The 20,486-nt window shown below is 44.9% G+C and overlaps 1 protein-coding gene across 14 annotated transcripts in view; it reads right to left on the bottom strand.

Moving 5' to 3' along the window:
* Positions 1-20,486, bottom strand: part of syne1b (spectrin repeat containing, nuclear envelope 1b) — a 74,192-nt gene that overhangs the window by 11,906 nt on the left and 41,800 nt on the right. For 13 of the 14 annotated variants that reach the window (XM_085766486.1, XM_085766489.1, XM_085766491.1 and 10 more), the window contains 50 exons: positions 18,070-20,230; positions 17,038-17,375; positions 16,784-16,928; positions 16,453-16,671; positions 16,057-16,325; positions 15,763-15,928; positions 15,485-15,640; positions 15,195-15,347; positions 14,905-15,087; positions 14,662-14,799; positions 14,229-14,414; positions 14,005-14,127; positions 13,694-13,876; positions 13,353-13,496; positions 13,048-13,236; positions 12,604-12,744; positions 12,129-12,242; positions 11,866-12,027; positions 11,303-11,497; positions 10,984-11,160; positions 9,814-10,005; positions 9,350-9,481; positions 9,118-9,218; positions 8,837-8,990; positions 8,600-8,728; positions 8,347-8,502; positions 7,909-8,118; positions 7,645-7,746; positions 7,403-7,522; positions 7,104-7,304; positions 6,771-6,944; positions 6,102-6,233; positions 5,761-5,957; positions 5,389-5,521; positions 4,850-5,032; positions 4,522-4,671; positions 4,212-4,388; positions 3,954-4,109; positions 3,698-3,853; positions 3,435-3,605; positions 3,080-3,213; positions 2,771-2,975; positions 2,381-2,563; positions 2,127-2,273; positions 1,881-2,035; positions 1,608-1,755; positions 1,415-1,509; positions 1,035-1,269; positions 520-714; positions 187-312 (listed from right to left, as the gene is read on the bottom strand). In XM_085766486.1, coding sequence (XP_085622612.1) covers positions 187-312; positions 520-714; positions 1,035-1,269; positions 1,415-1,509; positions 1,608-1,755; positions 1,881-2,035; positions 2,127-2,273; positions 2,381-2,563; positions 2,771-2,975; positions 3,080-3,213; positions 3,435-3,605; positions 3,698-3,853; positions 3,954-4,109; positions 4,212-4,388; positions 4,522-4,671; positions 4,850-5,032; positions 5,389-5,521; positions 5,761-5,957; positions 6,102-6,233; positions 6,771-6,944; positions 7,104-7,304; positions 7,403-7,522; positions 7,645-7,746; positions 7,909-8,118; positions 8,347-8,502; positions 8,600-8,728; positions 8,837-8,990; positions 9,118-9,218; positions 9,350-9,481; positions 9,814-10,005; positions 10,984-11,160; positions 11,303-11,497; positions 11,866-12,027; positions 12,129-12,242; positions 12,604-12,744; positions 13,048-13,236; positions 13,353-13,496; positions 13,694-13,876; positions 14,005-14,127; positions 14,229-14,414; positions 14,662-14,799; positions 14,905-15,087; positions 15,195-15,347; positions 15,485-15,640; positions 15,763-15,928; positions 16,057-16,325; positions 16,453-16,671; positions 16,784-16,928; positions 17,038-17,375; positions 18,070-20,230 — 10,291 coding nt within the window. The remainder of the gene's footprint in view (positions 1-186; positions 313-519; positions 715-1,034; positions 1,270-1,414; positions 1,510-1,607; positions 1,756-1,880; positions 2,036-2,126; positions 2,274-2,380; positions 2,564-2,770; positions 2,976-3,079; positions 3,214-3,434; positions 3,606-3,697; positions 3,854-3,953; positions 4,110-4,211; positions 4,389-4,521; positions 4,672-4,849; positions 5,033-5,388; positions 5,522-5,760; positions 5,958-6,101; positions 6,234-6,770; positions 6,945-7,103; positions 7,305-7,402; positions 7,523-7,644; positions 7,747-7,908; positions 8,119-8,346; positions 8,503-8,599; positions 8,729-8,836; positions 8,991-9,117; positions 9,219-9,349; positions 9,482-9,813; positions 10,006-10,983; positions 11,161-11,302; positions 11,498-11,865; positions 12,028-12,128; positions 12,243-12,603; positions 12,745-13,047; positions 13,237-13,352; positions 13,497-13,693; positions 13,877-14,004; positions 14,128-14,228; positions 14,415-14,661; positions 14,800-14,904; positions 15,088-15,194; positions 15,348-15,484; positions 15,641-15,762; positions 15,929-16,056; positions 16,326-16,452; positions 16,672-16,783; positions 16,929-17,037; positions 17,376-18,069; positions 20,231-20,486) is intronic. The other variant, XM_085766493.1, reaches the window with a different exon arrangement.

Raw genomic sequence — 20,486 nt, 5'->3', positions numbered from 1 at the left:
GCAGCACCTTGTGACCTGAAAACCAATGTCTATTACATTAAAGTAAACTCAATGGATGATTCTACACTTTCTAGGTCAGCATCCCCAAAGCTTTTTATTATTTTTAGCTCTGTGCTTTTGGTACATTAAATTTCCTTCTTGCTAAATTCCCACTTAATGAAATTAAAAATGCCTGAAGGCACTTACCTTGCAGCGAATCTGCTCAGCTTGCAGATCCTCATGGTGATCAGGAAGAGGCTGGGAAAGCTGTCGTTTGAAAGCTCGAAGTTTTTCCAGCGATCCACCAATACCTCTCTCACACCTCTCCCAGTCCTGTGTATGACATGATATGTAAACACACACATAACACCAACAATGCTTGCTACTAAATCAAAACCAGCTGTACATAACAAAGGATAAGAAATATGCAAAAACATATGTAAAGCAAGATCAGGTAAAACATTTACACTATCCCTTGAAGGTCTCTTCAAGTTTCTTGTACTCTACTACTATAAGTTGTTGTCAATTTGTCTGGTGTACCTTTAACAAGGTGGCAAGCTCTTTCTTCTGCTCGTCCAGGCAGATGCTGGCATGTTTCCATCGCTCTTGGATATCAGTGAGCTCTGTCTGCAGGGCCATCTCCGCCCGGCTATCGGCCGACAGGAGCAGTTGTCTGCCGGCCTCCACTGTCAGGATGTAGCTGCCCTGTTGACGCTGCAGCACTTTTTCCTTCAGCTGTTGCAGGAAAACACAGTCACTCAGATAAAGTCATATCAGATGAAGCAGGGTCCACCACACCAAGAATAGCGAAACTTTATCAACATACATAAGTCCTGTATACTTTATACGTTTATCCTCTCCTCATTGATCAAGATTTTGATCGGAGAAGATCTTTGCCAGGATTCACTGCACAGTACATCTTCCTGACAAAGATCCACTGGTACTAAAACACTAATCAATACAGGGAATAAATGCCAGTTCTTAGCGGATGGTTCTGTCCTGCGCCAGCTAGATATATCTATGATTTGTACTCTGTAAGCTTTTACATTATGTACCTGGACCGCATCCAGCATGGAGCGGGCTTGTTGCAGAGGCACTGTGGTCCCAGCCTGAAGGGGCTCTGCAGGGTGAGACACCTCCACCAGCCATTTGCGCAGCTTCTCCACCATTTCTCTGTAGCGCTGCCACTGACGGATCAGACCATCGATGATGCCGCGCCTCTGCTGAGCCCGGCGAACTACGCCCTGCCACTGGTTACTCAGCAGAGCCAACTTCAGGTTGAACTCATCTCTGCAGGAGGGGAAGGAGAATAATAAGCAACAATTGGATTTATCAGGTCTAACAATCTTGCACTCAGAGTCAGCACTTCTACACTTGATAGTAAATGACAAGCAGAGCAATGACAGACTGCTCACAGCATGGATTTGAGTTTTACCTGTCGTCCACCTGACCCTGCTCTAACATCCGCTGTCCATCACTGATGATAGAGTGAAGGATTTGTTGGCGACTGAACATCTCAGCTTGGAATAACTGGATAGACAACAAATCAATGATTAATTAACATGAACTTGTAATTAAACATCTAATTAAAAGTCTTTTTCTTTAAAAAAAAAAAAAAGGACTTGAACCTCGTGGGCTTTTTGCTGCTCCATCAAACTCTGGTAGTTCCCAGAAATTTCCACAGCCAGATTCTCCTCAGTTTGGACCAAGAACTCCATCCATGTTTCACACTTCTCCAGGAAGGTTTGCTGCTGCAGCAGGAAGGACTGAAGTTTGCTGCAAAGAAACAAACATCGCTTTTCTTGTAACTGTTCCTGAAACAAATTATTATTATTAAATATGGAAAAAACAAAAATCTTAATAACAACATTAAGGATATAAGAAACATTTGTGTGTCATACCTGAATCTCTCTGTGGTCTGTGCTGAGGCTGTCGACCAGCTCCTGTTGAGGTTCTGCATGCGTTTGATCTCTGAATCGTTGAGCGGGAGCCGATAACCGAGCTCATTAAGACGCTCTAATTCAGGGGCCATGCTGCTGAATTTCAGCATGAGCCTCTGTCAGAAGACAGGGTAGAAATGTTAATTCACGACAATTAGTTAAGTTGATTTGTTCAACTTAACAGAAGAAAGCAACGGCAAAAAATACCTTGAGCTCCTCCATGCGGTCCTGGATGATGGTCAGGTCAGTGGAGCCGTTGGGATCTTGCACTTTCAGAGCCTCCTCAGCTTCAACTATCCAGGACCCCAATGAATCCAACTGATTGTTAAAGGTTTCATAATCTTGAACTCCAGTCTGTTGTAGGAGAGAGACATCAGCAACCCCAAAGTGTAAAATCCATGATTCTGATTGGCACACTGAGTACTTTAATGAAATCTTGGGTAATCATGTTTTTCTTTTACCTGCAGGGTGGTGAGCTGTCTGGTAAGAGCCTGTTCCACAGTAGAAAGCCGCTGGGTGAGGGAGAGGTGATCTGACTGGATGTTTGATGCTGCTGATGTGTCCACTTGTTGTTTCAGCTGATCTCCCAGTTCTTGGAGAACTTGTAAGGACGCCTGCACTGGAGCTTGGGACCGCAGCAGCTCCTGAGACAAACATTTAAAAAGAGTTTTTTCATGCCAAACTAAAAACTGAATTCTTTCCAACTTTCAGTAAGAAATAGGCATGGCAGCATTCTTACAAGTGGTAAAGCGCATGAAAAGGCCCAAGAAAACTCACTGAAACACTTAGCACTGAAATGGTTGCTCAGATATTAAACAATTCAACACTGGGACAGTTTTGATCTCACTCACGCTACATTCATGGATCCAGTCGGACACCTCCTCATCAGAGATGTCCTTGCTGCAGGTGGTCTTGAGAAGCTGGTCTGCCTTTTCCTCCTGCAGCTGGATGCTGCTGCAGCTCTGCTCATAAAGCTCCTTGTAGCGCTGCCACAGCTGCAGCAGAGCTTTGCTGCTTCTCAGACGCTCTGCGATCTCCTCCAGTAAGCCAGTCCATCTGTGTGCAAACATTATAGGGATGTTAATCATCTGCCTGTGCCTTAAAACAGGTGTCCTGATAATATTGTTACAAAAACATATGTTAAAGTTAGGTATTGTCACCTTGCATTGACGTCCTTGAGGGCGTTGTTTAGGGAGTCAGAAACTGAGGGGTGACACTCCTTCAATAGTTGGTGGGTCACAGCACCAAACTTCCTCAAGCTGCTTTCCTGTTTCTCCAACTCCTCTTGCAAATCCTTTTCAGATAACAAACCACAGGAGGCTTAATTCACAATTACTGATAAACATGGCATTAAAAAGACAATCTGCTATAAAAAGATACATTTTAACTTCATCAAAACAAGATTCAGAAACACTTTGTAATTCAATAAATGCCATTAAAACAAATTAGTCTGGTTGACGACAGCCAGCTGACATGGCACTACAGCAAATCGAACACCTCTTCATCCTGTCATACCTGCAGACTCTGCACCTGCAGCTGAACGGCCTCCAGGGAGCCTGTGAGGAGGCGAAAACGAGACACGGAGTACCTTCCCTCCATCAGGTAGCCATTGATCTCCTCTGAAGCGCGTTTGTATAGACTCCACTGATCCAGCACCGACTTCAAACTGATCTTTAGTTGTCCTATCTGTTAAGGAGCAGAGCACAGCGGATTAGGTGGGTGCAACTGAAGTGTCACATTAAAAAAAAACATAGCGAAAAGAGAACAGGGGAGCTTACCAAGTGGTCCAGGTTAGCCCAGGTGTGATTGACACACTGGAGTGTTTCCATGACAATAGCACAGGCCTCATCGGTCTTGTTCTGGACAAGGGCACAACCCTGCTCCTCTACCCGTTCTAATTCTTTCTCTTTTTCCTTCACCAACTCTTCCATTTCCTAAAAGTAAGAGATAGTTTTCAGATGATAGAAAAACATGGTATAAAAAGGTGTAATAAATCCGTAATACATCAGCATGGACACAGTGAAAGAGGCCTACCTGACAGTCTTTGAGAGCATTCTGCACTGATGTCAAATCCTCTATCCGGTGTTTCCTCTTGAGCCTTTCCTCTTGAGTTGCCATCCAGGACTTCATGGCCTGAATGCTGCTCTCATACTCCAGCCACATCTCCAAAAGGCTCTCCAGGAACTGAATCTGGAAGTAATTAATGCACATTATGATTTTATACATGATTTTTGCACTGATTAATGACAGTAGTTGTTCTTCTTTAAGTGACATCATTGCCTGTGGCCTCACCCTCTCATTTATTCGGCCTTGTAGGATCTGCCAGCGCCTGTTCATGGCTCCCAGACGCTCAGCAAAGTCTGTCTTATCACTGCGCTTGCTCTCCACATCCTGACCACTGATCTGCAGCACTGACTGGTTGACGAAGTCCACAGTCAGCTGCTTACAGCTTAAATCTACCCTGAAGCCCTACAGTGGGGAAACAACAGCAGATCAGACATTCAACATTTTGGATTCATAATTTGTATTGTAGCTGCCACATATTGGTCTTTTAGTCAAAAGTGATATAAATGTATAACAATCTGTATGATAAGTCGACTACCTTGTACTTTTGCAAGTAGTCTTGAATCACATTTGACCCCACAGCACTCTTGAGGTTTTCTTCATCTTCCTCAATGACATTCTCCATCAGGGAGATCCAGTTAAACAGCTCAGAAATGGCATGACGGGAGGCCAACTTCTCCATTTGGATCTGAGAAGAAATGAAATGTGGTGCATTTTAACATTCTGGGAGGAAACGTCAAGTGTTGCCAGCCTGAGGTTAACCTTTGACTGAAAAACTTCTGCATAGGAGTGAAGCAGCAGAAAGAAGTAATCCTATTTGCCCTGGAGCAGCTAAGCCTGTTCAGTCTGACTCCATGTGACGATACCTGATGCAGCTTCTCCTGGACCACTGGGATGCGTGTGAGCAGCTCAGTCCATTGCGTGTCAATGCGTCCCAGCTCAGACCGCAGCACCACTGTGTCCACTTTCTTAAGGCGCAGCAACTGGTTGCCCTCAGTTACCACTGAGCTCTTCAGGCTGGACTTTCCCTCAACTTCCTTTGAAAACTCCTGAGAGAGACAATGACAAGACTCATCAACTGGTAGGCAACCAAAAGGAAACATTAAACAGTGTTATGATTTCATTTTTAACCAATAAAACTATTATTGCTATGACACAGCAGGGCTTTGGCACTACACTGCAGCATTACACTCCTCCTAAATAGTAGGTGGGTGTGTAGAAATAACCTACGGTACACTTTTCCCACACATACGTATCTTTAAAAGTGTCCTTAGTTGTGGCTGGTGCCAACAGTTCAGTGTGTGTGACCGAAAAACTTCAAGCAATAATGTTGCTGGAGGCACAATCTCTGGATCAATACAAGGGCAAACACAAATCAGAGAAAGAACATTGTCCATGGCCTCACAAGGAAAGCAGAGAGATGATCTCGGACAGTTTCCAGCTCCTGTGGCACCAACACTGCCTGCGTGTTCCAAAACTCCAGTCGCTCCAGAGCGGACTGCAGCCACTCACTAAGCTCTGCACACTCCCTCTGATACCTTCAAGGAAAAACAGTTTAAATATATACAAATCACATTGGTGCAGGTACAAAATTTCAGGTTCAAGAGTCTTTTTTTAAATTCTGTAAACCAAATAGCTTGTCCTCTGTCATCTGTGAAACAATCATCCTTTGCAACACTTTCTTTCTATGAAATGTGTGAGGGTGTAGGGAATCTGAACAACCCTGTTATTTGTCCTCTATGCCTAAAATGAGACATTATTCTGATGTGTTTCTTACCTGGTCCAGTGTTTCAAGATGGCCTCCAGACGCTGCAGTTCCTTGTTGACCTTGGCTGTATTGTTGAGCCAGTGGTCTCCCAGCAGGGCGAGTTGGTTCTCCAGTGCAGGACAGCACACTGACAGTAAGAGATGTTTGCCCTCGTCCAGCACCTGGTAGAGCTTGTGCTGGTGCTCTGTCAGTTTCCCCTTCAGACCCTTTATGGAGAATTGAAGATTCATAATAATCTTAGAAAAGTGGGCTCATAACTGTTTGTTTTTAGAAATCCTTTTTTTCTATTACTGCTTTATTTACTTCATTATAAGCTTAACATACCACATCCTAAAATGTGATCTTTGTACCTGATATAATGAGATCCTGTCCATGAGTCTTTCTTCCGTCTCCTCCACCAGACCAACAGAGGGGATGTTTCCTTCAACTGCCTCCAGTTGTCGGTTCAGACTCTGGTAATCCTGCACCAAGTGGCACCAAGTCTGACAGAAAAAAAAATAATACAAAGAACACTGGAAATTAGGCATTAGATGTCGACCACTATAAATGATTTTGGTAACACTTTATAATAAGTTATAATAAGTTTATAAATACAGTTAGTGCTGATCAATGATATACACCACATACTGTACTAATGAGTATTCATGTGTTCAAGACTTCAAGACTTCAAGACAATTTATTTCGCCATTTTGTACTGGCTGGGTACAATAGGAATTCTTGTGCAGAAGTCCCCCCAGGTCAGATATAAAAGATTATTAAAAGGTTTTAAAAACTTGTTAAAAACAATAGTGAGTCAATTCAACAAATAGCAACAACAACAAAATAGCCTATAAATAAATTATGAATTCAGTATTTAATGCTTAACCAATGCTTAATAGTGTGTACTTATTATAAAGTGTTACCATGATTTTCATTCCACGTTCATTCTACTTCTTTTTAACAGAAACAGCAGAGTTCTTGTATTGTAGGTGCCCCGTCACAAGTTTCATACATAGTTAACATCACTAGTTCTCTCTCACCTCCAGGATACACTCGAGCTCAACTCCTTTACTGTGTGCCTCTTTCAAGACGCTCTGAGCCTCAGCCAGTGTCTCCTCCAAGGCTTGGCTCTCTTTGGGAAGCATCAGCCCACTGATTTTCCTGAAGTATGTTTCTGTTAGAATCATATGGGACTCCAGACCCTGAAAGAACTCCTACGAAACAGAGAGAAACAAACACACCAATGAGCTGTGTTTTTGTCGTAGCACTGTGTCTCCAGTTTTTCTAACAGTAGGTGCAGTGTTTCACACCTTTGCTGATAACCATTTGTTACACCCACAAACTTATAGTAGTAGAGTCCAAGATGAGCGAACCTTATGTTTATCCAGGTGACTCTGGACTTCCTCCACAGAGCTAGCGACGACGCGCTGGTCAGCAGCCATCTTGTCCTTGGCTGTGTCCACCAGGTCGGTCAGGTCCCGCAGAGCGCGCTCATACTGCTCCTTCAGAGCCATGTTCTGGTTCAGCCCGCTGCGCCGGGAACCCACCGTCATCACCAGCTCCTCATAAGAATCCTGGAAACACACACAGACAGTATTGTTTTTAAATTTGATGTACAATTTGTTCTGCTAAAATCACTCCCATCGGCACAACTTTCAGTCATGTGCATTACCTGGAGTTTTAGTATCTTGTTTGTTGATATCTGATCTGCTTGCAGTGCTGCTCCTCTGGTTTTGAGCTCAGTGATTCTCTGTTCAAATTCTTTCAGGCTCTCCTCTGCGCTGGCAATGACCTTAGAGGGATAAATGACACAAATGAATGACATTTACACTGATAACTCTTGTTGTCTGTAAGCTTTGGCAGGCGATGAGTGAAATGTGTGTGCATTCATGTCAATGCCAAAGCCTGTATTACCTCCAGCTGTTTTGAGGCTGGTTTGTCCATGGCTCCAGCTAAGGCCTGTAGGATCTGGCACTTTGTCTCAATTAAAGCAGTTTGGAGAAGCTGTAGCTCAGTCTATTCAAGACAGAAGACAATTTATTGTGTATTTTCATTGAGAAAGCAGCAGTTATAGGTTCAAAAAATAAATAAACATGACACAATTAAGACATTTCGAAACTTTGTTCTGCAAATCTTAGTGAAGATATAAATTAATATTTGGAAGTGGAGTGTAAAAACCTGGTAGGCTGTGAGTTCATGTGCTCTGGTCCTCATGTGGTCACAGCGTTGTCCCAGAGCACAACCCAGAGCTCCTAGTCTCTCTTTCAGGCACTCAAGGTTGTCCTCCAGCAGCGCCCGGTCTTCATGTGTCAAACCTGAAGACCCAGTTAGCAGAGCCTGGCTGAGCTTCACCTCCTCCGTCACATGCATCACGTCGTTTTCTAACGTCTGCCAGAGAAGATCAAAAGCAAAGATCAGTTTAAAAGTTGAACTCTAAAAATATTCTTCTACAAAGTTGAGTAGATAAACCACAACTTTGATGACTTTATTGTTGTGACTTTGTTTTTTATTGAACCGTCAAACGAAAATTTATGAAGTTAACTTGATTTGTTATTTTCAAGCCTTGTGGAATAATTCAGTTTCACAATTAATTAAACTCTCTGGGGCTGATCGTACCTCCTGCTTTTCTAGCTGGGTATCTGCGTTTTCAGCCAGCAGCACAGAGCCAGAGAAGACGTTGTTCTCCACGCCATCCAGCCAGGAGGAGGTGGATGACACAGCTGTGTAGAGCTGCTGTTCCATCTGCGCCACCTGTGTCTCACCACCGCCGGGCTGCGCACAAACAAGATGTGGCATATTTCTGGTTTAACAAAGAATATTTAAATGACATGTTTTGTAATGTCCAATATGGAGACAAAAATGGTAAAACCTGAGTGGTCATGTCTTCTATTGTCTGTCTGAAGCAGTCGTACAGATTCTTCAGGGAGGATTTGTCATCTTGTGTTTCACCTTTAAACAATGGCCCAGCTGTGGTCACACGAGAGGGTCTGGAATAAACCTGCAAAAGGCATACAGTAGCCTTTAGCTTTAGATATCCACAAAAACATCAGCAAAGATATACTCTGCCTCTATCACCACATAGCATATTGCACCACAGCATTTGTACCAGCTGCTTGTGGTCCTGCTCCAGAGTTTTCTGTAGGAGCTGTAGTTTCGTTTTCAGCTCTAATCTCAGGCTCTCCCATCTCTGCCTAAACTGTTCTCGTGCAACCTGAGCTTCCCTCTCAACCAAAGCTGCTGTTGAAAATGGCTCTGTTGTGCTGCAAAGTGACAGAAACATGAAATAATTAATGCTTTATTTAGATTTTGCCATCGGTGCATACATATTTGACCGTTTAGTTCTATTGCTATTTGTAGGTAAGTGTGGTATAGAAGGATGTAAAATACCTGACGCTGCTGGGCGAGGCCTGCTGGATGAGAATCTCCTCCCCTCTGCTAGCAACTGACTGAAGCAGCTTTTTCTGCTCTGCAAGTTGCTCCTCCAGCTCCTAAAGACCGAACATGCAATACAACACCAGTGGTTAGACAAACAGCTTCTGAATCACTATTATTGTGACGGTAGAACGATATGATGGTATTTCCATGTCATTGTTGTGGTTTAGACGTTGTGACAGCGTACCCTCTGTCTCTGAAGACTGTCCTGGTGCTGCTGGGTTCGAGTGGTGCGGGCCTGGGCCAGCCAGTCCTGCACACTGGGACTCTGGGAGAGACTGGAGTCTGACTCACTGTCCTCCTGCTCCTGCAGAGAGCCCTGTAGGACCGGGTAATATATTGTGATGCAAGACTAAATCAAGAGACACACATCAGCAAAAAAACAGAATCATCATTTGCAAATGTATAAAACTGCAGAGATGCCACCTAGGAGCTAAAGGATAAACATTGAATATGCTCCCAGGAGACAGAAAGCAAAGAGACGGATGGATATTTTTGTTGTTGTCTTTTTGTGCTAATTCATTGGAAATAAAAACATATAAAAAAAAGGAATTAAGATAATAAAAGATAAATAAACAGAAAAAAGAAAAAGAAATGCATTGAATATTTCATTAATAGTATGTCAGCATTTGTAGCCTGTAGCCACCTCACCTGGATGTTACTCTGCTTGTCCTGTAGCATCCTCTGCAGCTCCAATAGGCCGCCCTTCAGAGTGCGTAACCTCCCGGCCAGCTGCTCTGCCTCCTCTCTGGTCTCTGTCCGGCCCTCCAGCAGCAGGTTCTCACTGTGCATGGACAGCTCCGACAGGGCCAACACCTTCTCTTCAATCTCCAGCAGCATGTTCTGCAGGAGCAGGAGAAGAGAGGCCAGCTCAAACATGGTGCCTCACCACCTACAGCAGCAGGTCCTCTCTCTACAGAACAGTCCCGCCAGTTTCTGACTGGCCCCCCTACACCAGCAGCTTTCCCCGGCCACAGGACAGGGAGAGCTCTCCCTGTGTTTTCATCCTTGGCCCACCTCTTCGACATCGCCTTCTGTGCCACATATTACCACTAATCCTTCACGCTTCATGCTCTGCAACATACATGCTCTCGTTCAAATTCAAAAAGAAATTATCCCCTGCAGAAGACCATGCTGAATGTCCAGACCAGTCAGGGACACCTCTCAGAGAACGCTGTTTCAATCTTTGGAGAAACATTTGTTGTCTAATAGCATAGCCACGACTCAAGCGATAGCTCCCTGCATGCAGGCAGAGAGTAACTCTACCTCCCTCCCGCCTTCCCCTCCCGGTTCTCTAGGATTCTCCTACTTGGATATTCTAGCAGCTTTACCAACAACACCAATCCCAACAGTGGGATCTATTAATCGTCTGACGGCCACAGCCCCTGAGCACTCCGCCCTGTGCCTCTAACAGGCCTCTGTCACACAGAGACATCTGCATAATCTGCTTAAGACTAGCGCTACAGTCGCTTAGGAGCCCAGCCATCTGAATGCCCCTCTAACTCTGCTAATGCTCTTGTTTACTCCCTGCAAGGTTCCTGCCCCCCTGGGATGATCCATATGTGATAAGGGAAACAATTGAAGTATAAGACGGATGTAAATAATCCACTGCCAATTTGGCGTCAGGATGAGGACCAGAGACAATGTCTGACCACCTGGAGAACAGCTCTTCAGAGCTTCCTGTGTCAATTCCTGACAATCTGCTACGTAAGTAACAACAAACTCATATTCATAAACCCATTCATATTATTGAGTTATGTTTTAATTCAGATATTTAGATTACGTTCATTACTGGGAGTGGACAGCAGGGGGCAGTCTTACTTGGCACTCAGCGAGCTGATCCTCCATGTCTGTCTCCTCCAGAGGTTTAGCTTCGAGGATGGAGGTGACAGCGCTGCGCATCCTGATGAACCACTGCTCCAGTCCATCGGCCTGGGTCTGATACAGCTGTATGGCCTGTTCCTGGCGCTGACCCTCCAGACGGTCACTAACACGTTCCTGGAATGGAGCACATCACATTTTACTCATCAAATGTCTTTATTGATTTGATAATACAGTAATAAGATCTAATTTGTTAATAAAGCACAGCTATTAGCCTTTAGTTGTGGGAGTGCAGTTTCACAGTTTTTACAATACCTACCTCCAGTACTTGTTGTTTCCCTGAGGCCTTCATGTGGATGGTGGCCATCCTCTCAGCCAGCACGGCGAGGGAGGACTGCATGGCCAACTGGTCAGCCATGTCCGAGTCCACAGCTTCAGAGGCCAGATCCTCTGTGAAGCTTGTTTGCAGCCGATCTATCTCCTCCTGCACACTGCGAATCTCATCGATCAGACCCTGCAGAAAAAAAAACGTGTCGGTGTATAGTTTATATTCATTCAAGGTTAAACAGAGATTACGTTTTTTGTTACTGTGCAGATACTGGGCCATATACTACATATTCAAAATTAAAAATCTGGATCGACTGTTCGTTTCCCAACCCCCCACTCCATCAACAAACTAAATTATTTCCAGAGGGACAGTGATGCAATGTAAACTGTGAATTATAAATGCAAACACTGGCCCTTAGATCTTCTACGGCAATAATTAGTGAGTAGTTTCACTGCATATTCACAGAGCCTCAGACAATAGATAACAATGGTGAGTGCAAGTTGCGGGAACACAGGATGCAATTTAAAATGTACAAATATAAGTATGTGGCTCACCTCATGGGCCTTTATGTGGCTGTCTGGGCTTCTGTCCGCCTCCAGAGGCTCGCTCAGTTTGGCCTCCAGAGCCTCCATTTTTGAGGAGATTGATTGGAGTGAACCCTGGTAGTGCTGTTGTTTTTCCAGAGCTTCATACAGAGACCTCTGCTTCTCACTGATCTGTTTGAACACCAGTTGTACAATGGAAAAGTGCTTCATCAGAAGAATCACTCAAAATTAATAAATCACAAGCTGACATCAGATTATTATTATTCACGTACCACATTCTTTAATGTCTCCCATGAGCGTTGCAAGTCGTCCAAGTTGGCCACAGACTCGAATGTCGGGTCATACAATTCTTGGATTGGAGCTCTGGTGAGTGTTCCTCTACCCATCTATAAAATATATTCAAACAGCACTGTCAACACTTAAGACAAATTAGTTATGAAACAGAGAGTAACTAGAGAGAAAGCTCCGAATTCAGAAGTAGCCATGATGAATTTGCAGGGGCAGATGGAGAATAGGTATGGATTACAACTCCCCTTGGTTTGTTTTTACCTTTTCCATTTCTGATTATATTTATTGATTGTTGCAGTTTTAACTGTTTTGTTAAATTTGTTAAATGATTACAGAAAAAATTAACGATTATTAAAAAAATAAAGTGAAAGGAAGAACTGATAAAAACCAAAAAACCAAAAGTACGTGCAATTTAGTTGAAACCCACGATGAAAAAATAGGAATAGAGAAGGCAGATACCTTAGTTACGGTGGCCTCAGTGTAAGTGATGGGGGAGGGAGAGCGACAGACAGGAGGAGAAGATACCTCGCTGTTAGTGCCCTCCTCCCCGGACTCCTCAGTTACAGGAGACAGGAGTGTGTGACAGCGGCCTGCCGTCATCTGACACGCCATGCAAGAAACATTAAAAGAAGAGCAGACATGCAAGGTGGATTTGGAAAGGTTTGCGTTTTTTGTAGCACAAGGCACTTCATAAGTAAAAAACACATATTTAATAATGAAAGCAGGCAAGGGAGTTTAATTAGTAAAAATGAAACCAATTCAAGCTGTTAAGAACTCTTTAAGTTAAAGCCAGAGGTAGCAGAATGAATCAAGAGGTTTATCAATTAGTCGATGCCATCATCAAAAACAAACAGCTTCATCAGCACAAGTTAGTTAGTTATGTGGTGTTTTGTGCTCTCTTACCATGACAGCTTGTGCTGAGGATTTCTTGGATTTCTCTCCTTCCATGTCCTGCAGCCCCTCGGGCAGTCCCTCCACATCAGTCACAGTCAGCAGCATGGTGGCATGCTTGGCCTTCACTGCCAGCATCTTGCACTTTGAGTTCAGTGAGGCGATCTGCTCTTGGTAACCTTTGATTTTCTGGGCAAGTTCCTATTCAAAAATACAAAACATCAAATTTTAAATGGTGCAATATTTTGAATTCTAAATGCATTGCAGCAGAACTGCACACGAAACGTTGGTGAAATGAAAGACTCCATGTATTGTACTTCGTGATGAAGGATCTGGGCCTGCAGCTCCTGGATATTGCCAGCGGGGTTCGGTCGGTCCTGGATGACGCGATGAGCTTCCTCAATCAGCCCCTGTAGGTCTCTCACTTCCTGTTCATATTGCTCATACTGCACCACTGCCTCCTGAACAAGAACAGAAAGTGTCACAACAGTTAGGTCAAGAGTTCAAACCTATAAAAAGTGCATTTATTCTGCATTCAAAAAAAGTGAACCTTCCTTAAAATAAACATAAAAATAAAATGCATCCTGTGTCTAAAAAAGAAGTGTCGCAAGAACTACAACATGATAAAGGAATTGAGCTGTGGTGCCCCCTACTGTACCTGTAGGATATTGCACTGCTGAATGGCTACGTGCTGCAACTGACTGGCTTCCTGCTGCAAACGCAGAGCTGTGCGACAAATGGCCAGGTTGGGCATCACCTCCTCTGGGACCTGCAGAGCACTTTGACACAGCTGCACTGCCTGCACCTGCTGCTTGAAGCTCTCCATGTCTGACAACAAACGCTGAAAAAAACAGGACATTTGCACTGTGAGAACTTGCTAACAAGCTATACCAGATGCAGAGAGAGCGTTAAATGCTCATTGTGATAAATTACAGGCTACATTGGATTATCTAAAGTCGTGTAGATTACCTGTCTCTGAGCCAGTTGCTCTTTGAGGCTCTGCCGTGCCAACTCTGGTGAGGTCAGTGTGGCTTGGACCTGCTCCAGAGCAACGTGTAAGGCCTTCACTTCATACTCCAGGGCCTCCATACTCTGAGGACATGGCAGACACAAGTCAATTGCATATAAATCTGCACCTAAGTCTCTAGTTTTGATGATCTTTTAAAGGAGCTCATTCATTCATGTCACCGTACCTTATCTGCATCCTCCAAGCTCTGCAGCCGCATCTTGATGCTCTGCTGAAGCTCCTCGGTGTGTCGGCTGAGTTCACAAACCTGTTGGCTCATAGATTCGACCTGCAGCACCTCAGAAAGGAGCTCGACTTTCTCCGCCATTGACTCCAGGTCTCCATGGAGCTCCCGAGACTCACGCAGGACGGCCTGAGCAACAAGGGCAACAAAGCAGTGAATGAGAGGAATGTGTGGTTTAGGTCTTAAAGTGGGAAGACACAGTTCATTTCCTGTTAAATGTGCTTTTTATGGAGTGTGTGAGCGTGTGCAGCTCAAATCATGTCAAACCACTTACACCACTCATTCTCAAAAATAATATGGAGGAAAGCTAAAAGCAAATGGTTAACTTTATTTAAAACAACACATAGTTCAGGGACATGACAAGACCGCAGCTCACCTGATACATGCGTATCTGCTCCTGCAGGTGAACCGAGGAGTTCCAGATGATGTTTGCCCTCACCAGGCTTTTGGCTTTCTCCGACCACCGCACAATGAAGTCCAGCATCTCATTATACTCGTCTAAATAGCAGACGGCCTGAAGAGCCCAGATAAGGGAGACAATAAAGCATGCTTTCCTGTGTGACTGTAACATTTCTGTATGGACGCTGTACAGCAAACTGACATTTGCAGGAGCACAAACCTTTTTGAGCCAGTTGTTCCTGCAGTCTGCCAGACGTGTCGTGTGGTGATGCATCTCTGACAGTTTGCTGATGGCGTCACTCAGCTGTTTGGCCAGCAGGGGGTTTCTGCGACCAAACTCTTGTACAGCAGCATCCAGTTCTGACAGGGTGCGACCACAGGAGTCCAAGTCCTCAGCCAGGCTCTGTGGAAAGAAATGACATGTAGAATTTTATATACTGACAATATTTAATGCTCCTTAATGGTTTGTTTTTCTTAACAAAATGCAAATTCACAGTGAGACCATCCCACCTTGACCTCTTCTTTGGCATGATCTACATCTGGAGACTTTTCTTTGAATTTAGCAGCGATAGCTTTGAGTTTCTCAGAGATTTCATGTATCCTGGAGCTGAAGTCCTCTTTTATTTCTCTGGTCTTCTGAATTTCTCTCTCTTTGGAAAGAACCTAGAACATCAAGAGGAAATGGAAACAAATGCCAGAAGACATTTTTAACACACTGCTTCCTGGCGGATTGACTTTAGACAATAAAGAAATGCATCATGGTCTTATGTGTATTCAAAGTCTATGAAATTATATGATACCTGATCCTCAATGGCGCCCAGTGCGAGTGAGACCTCAGCCAGTTGCATGGAGATTTCAGAGGGCAATATAGTGTAGAGGTCCAGGTACTTGCTCTGTTGCTGCTCTGCTAATTTATCCACATTCTGACGATAGTTTATCACATCTCCATGCACAATCTGTACACAAAAAATACGATCCATTTAGTCTTTCTCATAAACAATAATATTTAAACAACAATGGGGATGTTCTGGGGATATCACAGATATTATATTTCTTTTTTTGCAGACGGCAGCTATACCTCAAGCTCCTGCAGCAGAGAATCAATGTCTGGTGTGGGATTGAGAAGAAGCTCCCTGGTCTCCTGGATCCAGGCTTTAACAACACTGAGCTCCTTCTCCACTTCCTCTCTGTCCCTCAGTTCCTGAGCGGTTTGAGCCCGTTTGGTCCTGGACTGTGTCAGAAGGCTGGAGACACAGATAAGATAAATATTGGCACAATAATGTACTTTTCAAATAGACAGAAGGTGTAAAAATATATCAATCATTGAGTAATTGGAGTGTTTTTTTATGTAGGTGTATAAACTTGCCACTACCTTTCCATTTGGTCTTGTGCTGCTCTGATCTCCTTCAGGCTGGGCAGCTCATCCTGGTCGTTTGTCGGTGAAGGCACCTCCACATCGTGCAGCAGGCTGAGGGCGTACTGGCGGAGCAGCGTCAGGGCGGAGAGCTCTCTCTCTAGGTCTTGGCTCAGCAGGTCGTGCTGGTCTAACAGAGACTGCAGCGTGGCTTTAGAGGCCTTCTCCACGGCACTGTCGGGGAAACGACTCTGGAGCTCATCGGAGACGGCTCTCACCTTCACCATCTATATTATTAGAAATGATCACGAAATTAACAAAATGTTGTGATCATTTTGTGTAATTACACAAAATGATCACATAATAACATAATATTGTGAAATTATGAGCTACATATTTTCTTCGCCTATATACCTTCTCCCTAAAGGTCCTCCATTCCTGTGCAGTGTCCTCCAGTACCCTCTCCTGTCCCCGTGCCACGCTGCGCAGTCGTGTCCAGCGCTGCCACACAGTTGTCATTGAGCGGCTGATGGTGGCCTTGCTGGCATCACTCCCCACCAGCTCCAGCTGAGCAGCTTGCTCCTCTAAACCACTCAGCTTCTCTTGGAAGCCAGTCACCAGTGATACAAGAGACTGAAAAAAATAAGATACAAGTAAGAAACACAGTGCATTGCCATCATTGAAGCAACACCCATTTTCTTTTTCTTTTTTTTTAGAGAAATACTCTTTTTTTGGCTTCTCATACCCGATGACTGCCCAGCTTATCTTCAGCCTCTTGGCTTGTGGCTGCCTTTGCTGTAGAAAATTCAGTCAGCTTCTTTTCAGCCTCATTCATCAGCTCAATGACAGTCTGCCTCGCCTCTTGGTATGACTTCCACTGGGCTACGCAGCTAAAAAAAAAGGGCACGCACATTAATAATAAGTAAGTAGATAAAACGTCATTAGTAACAAAACGAATATGTAATCACTGCATGTAGATCATTCCTTTGTTGTCACTACCTGTGAAGGACATCCTGGTGACACTGGAGCTGATCTCGGACCTCCACGCCCCTCTGCTTTGCCGACTCCACACTCACACGCAGCTGCTCTTTGGCTGTGGGGTTGACCAGGTTCCCCAGCTGGGGCAGCAGGGTCTGCAGCTCCTCCAAGTGGCTGAGGAACTCCTGCTCCGTGGCCACGATGTCCCCTTGCTGCCGGAGACACTCCTCGTAGTTCTCCACGTCCACACCCAGACTCGCTTGCTGTAGGAAGGACACGGCATCCTCCAGCCACTCGCAGGCTGACTGCATCCTGAAGTGGTACTTCTGGCACAACAGCAGGGCTTCCTCCAGAGTGATCTTCATATAAAACAATATAATAGACTGTTGAGCTCATAGCTTATCTCTTTAGGTATAAAAGCTGTATTCAAACATGATGGTACAGTAACTAGCACAAACAGTATTAAAGGGATAGTTCAACATTTTGGCAAATTGGCCCATTGCCATAATCCTTATAGTCATAGCAGTAGGTTTGTTACCTTTAATTGTCGGTGCAAGCTATTTTTAGAACGGCGGAGCAGAGCCACGAGCTACTCAGAGCTACGCTACAGAGGCTAATGGGATTTCTTGGTTTCCCTCATCAAACTCATCAAATACACAATCCAACAACTCCAAAACACTCTGGTGGGCAAGTTGTGACCTGCACATTCACCATGCTATGAGATAATAACTAAACGTTACAAGACCGAGACGTTTTCGAGGTAAATACATGCAAAATAGCTGATGCGCATTCCTGTCAGGGGCAGTTTTGCAGCAAGCAGTCTCTGCATTTGCCTCGAAAACAGCAATTTGATGAGTTTGATGAGGGAAACCAAGAAATCCCATTAGCCTCCGTAGCGTAGCTCTGAGCAGCTTGCGGCTCTGCTCCGCCGTTCTAAAACTTGCTTGCACCAACAAATAAAGGTAACGAATCTACTGCTGTGACTATAGGGATTATGGCAATGGGCTAATTTGCCAAAATGTTGAACTATCCCTTTAAAGATTGAGCATTTACCTGTTTTGAGCTTAGTGCTTTTTGAACATCCGCCTGCAGCTTTGCCATTTCCTCTAGGTTTGTATCTACATGTGCTGGGACGAGCTCGTTGGCACTGTTATATTCCTGTTTCTCCATGCTACTGAGAGCAGCCACGATCCTCAGCCTGGACTGCACTTCCTCCTGCATGATTTGCTGCTTCCTGATCTCCTCCTGCACCTTCTCCACCCTCACATCCACGATCACAGCGCAGTCCAGTTCATCCCTGACCTGCTGCAGCCAGTCCAGGGTCCTCTTCATCTCTGTCTCAAAGTCTTTACTCTGAATAAACCTATTCTCACATTCCTCTATCAGCTCCCCCACTGCAGCCTGCAAAGACCGCAGCTCATCTTGCCACAAAACCACTTGCTCCTTAGAGGCGTCGTGAGCAGCTTGCTCCACACGGGGCGCAAGAGTGTCCATCTGCTCCATGAGCCTGGACAAGTGAGAGTTGGCGCTTTGGAGGCTCCCTGCTAGAGCGTGGTAGTTCTTCAGCCTCTCCTCAGCCGACTGGGTCTCTGCGTTGACTTTAACCAGCTGCTCTTTTGTGGCCTTCAACTCAGAGTCAACCTGCATGGCCATCGCCTTGTGGTCCTCAAACGACTCCAGGGTTTCCTCCAGATGCTCCACTTTCTGTTCGACCAACCTCTTGAGGCCATTGTACAGGCTCACAAGCTGGGTCATTTCCTCTGTGCGCCAAGGCTGACCAGTGCTCCGAAATCCCTCTTTCTTCTGGTTCAGCTCACTCACAGCCAAACCGAGGTTACTCAAGTCTGCCTGAATGGCTTTGTAATCACTCTGCAAACTGACGACTTCTTCTGTTTGCAGTCCTACAGGTTGTGTGCCAAGGCTGTTGAACTGTTCCTCCAGCTCTTTGAGTGCTTTATGAGTGACATCTATGAAAGAGGTGTACTCATTCCTTGTTAGAATAGCCTGCTGGATTTTCTCCTGTTTCTCTTTGGCTAGTGCTAATATGCTGTTGTATTGCTGGGGTAGGGTGTTGAGTTTTTCATCCAAATAGCAGTGGTCTACTTCATTCAGAGTGGGTAATATTTCCTGCCCAGCCCTTTGTACAATTAGGAGAAGGTTCTCATATTCAATTGCCTGCTCGACTATCAGCTGATACTTGAGTAGTTGTGCTTCTAATTCAGCATCTCCAACCATCAGATTGATCTCAGGAAAGGTGACTATGTCGGCTTGTTTCAACCATTGGCAAATTTTCTCCAAGTCAGTCTTGAAATACTTTCTGGAGACAAGTACTTTTTCAAGCTCCTGGAGTTTCTGGCCACATCTGTGCAGGGTTTTGTCAAAGATGTTTTGTAACTCCTGTAACTTTGTAAGAATCTCGTTCCTTTCTTCTTCGCTGGCATCTCTCATCAGATCCCTCCCCTGAGACCACAGGGAGGTCAGCTCACTCTGATAGGCTTTTAGACTGCTTTGGATGTTCCTGCAGGTTCTGACCTGCTTGGCCAGGTCATCGGGTAGTAAGGCGATGTACTCCTCTGCCTGGGCTTTCTTCTCATTCTGTTGGACCCAGGAAATAGACTGGTTCACAGCCATCAGGAACTGCGTCCTCTCTGTGAAGGCCTTGCTGAGGTGTTTTCTGCGCTGCACCACTTTCACACTGAGCGATTCCACTTCAGACTGGGTGTCAGAAATCAGCTGTTGCAAACGCTGCCGTTCGCTGAGGCCCAGACGAGCCAGCACCCTGTCAGCGTCGGCCATGGCCTGGGCCAGCAGGAGCTGCTTGGCCTCCAACTCGCTGCAGATGCTCAGGTGGTCGAACAGGAAGCTCTGAGCCAGCTCAGGGGGAGGACTCATCTTCATGGCCTCGGACAGGGCGGGCTGCTGCTCCTCGGCCCAGTCCCGAGCCTCTCTCAGACGGGCCTCTACTTGGCTCATATCTTCTAGTGTCACCACCGAGTCCTGGATTTTCCTCTCAATTAGGTTTTGCATTTGAGACCATCTCTGCTCAAAGTGGCTGATTTGCTCTTTTACCAGCTCCTTGTCATCCAGGTTCAAATGTTGGATGACTTTCTGTTTCTGGTCTTTAAGGTCTTCGAGAGTGCCCTTTTGCTCTCCTAGAGTTACTGCAAGTTTCCGTAAAGCCTCCAAGTGCTGAGACGAACTTTCAGCATCCGTTCTGTCACAAAAAAATAAACAATGAATTATACAAACGTTGCATGAAAAACATGGTCATCATTCACGCATTTCCCTACAGTGATGGCCATAATGAAAATTGCTATGGCAGAACCAGTTGCTTCGCACAGATCTTTTCTGTCCAAAGAGGTCTTTCTCCAATTATGGGGAGAATCTCTGATATATTTTTGTGAAAAAGAGACACAGCACAACTGACATCTGTCCACTTTTTTGGCTTTTGTCTCATCAGGAGATTGGAA

This window comes from Trachurus japonicus, chromosome 22 (assembly GCF_045865225.1).
Source record: "Trachurus japonicus isolate A0001 chromosome 22, Traja_1.0".
Taxonomy (NCBI): Eukaryota; Metazoa; Chordata; class Actinopteri; order Carangiformes; family Carangidae; genus Trachurus; species Trachurus japonicus.
This window is presented reverse-complemented; position numbering and strand designations above follow the sequence as displayed.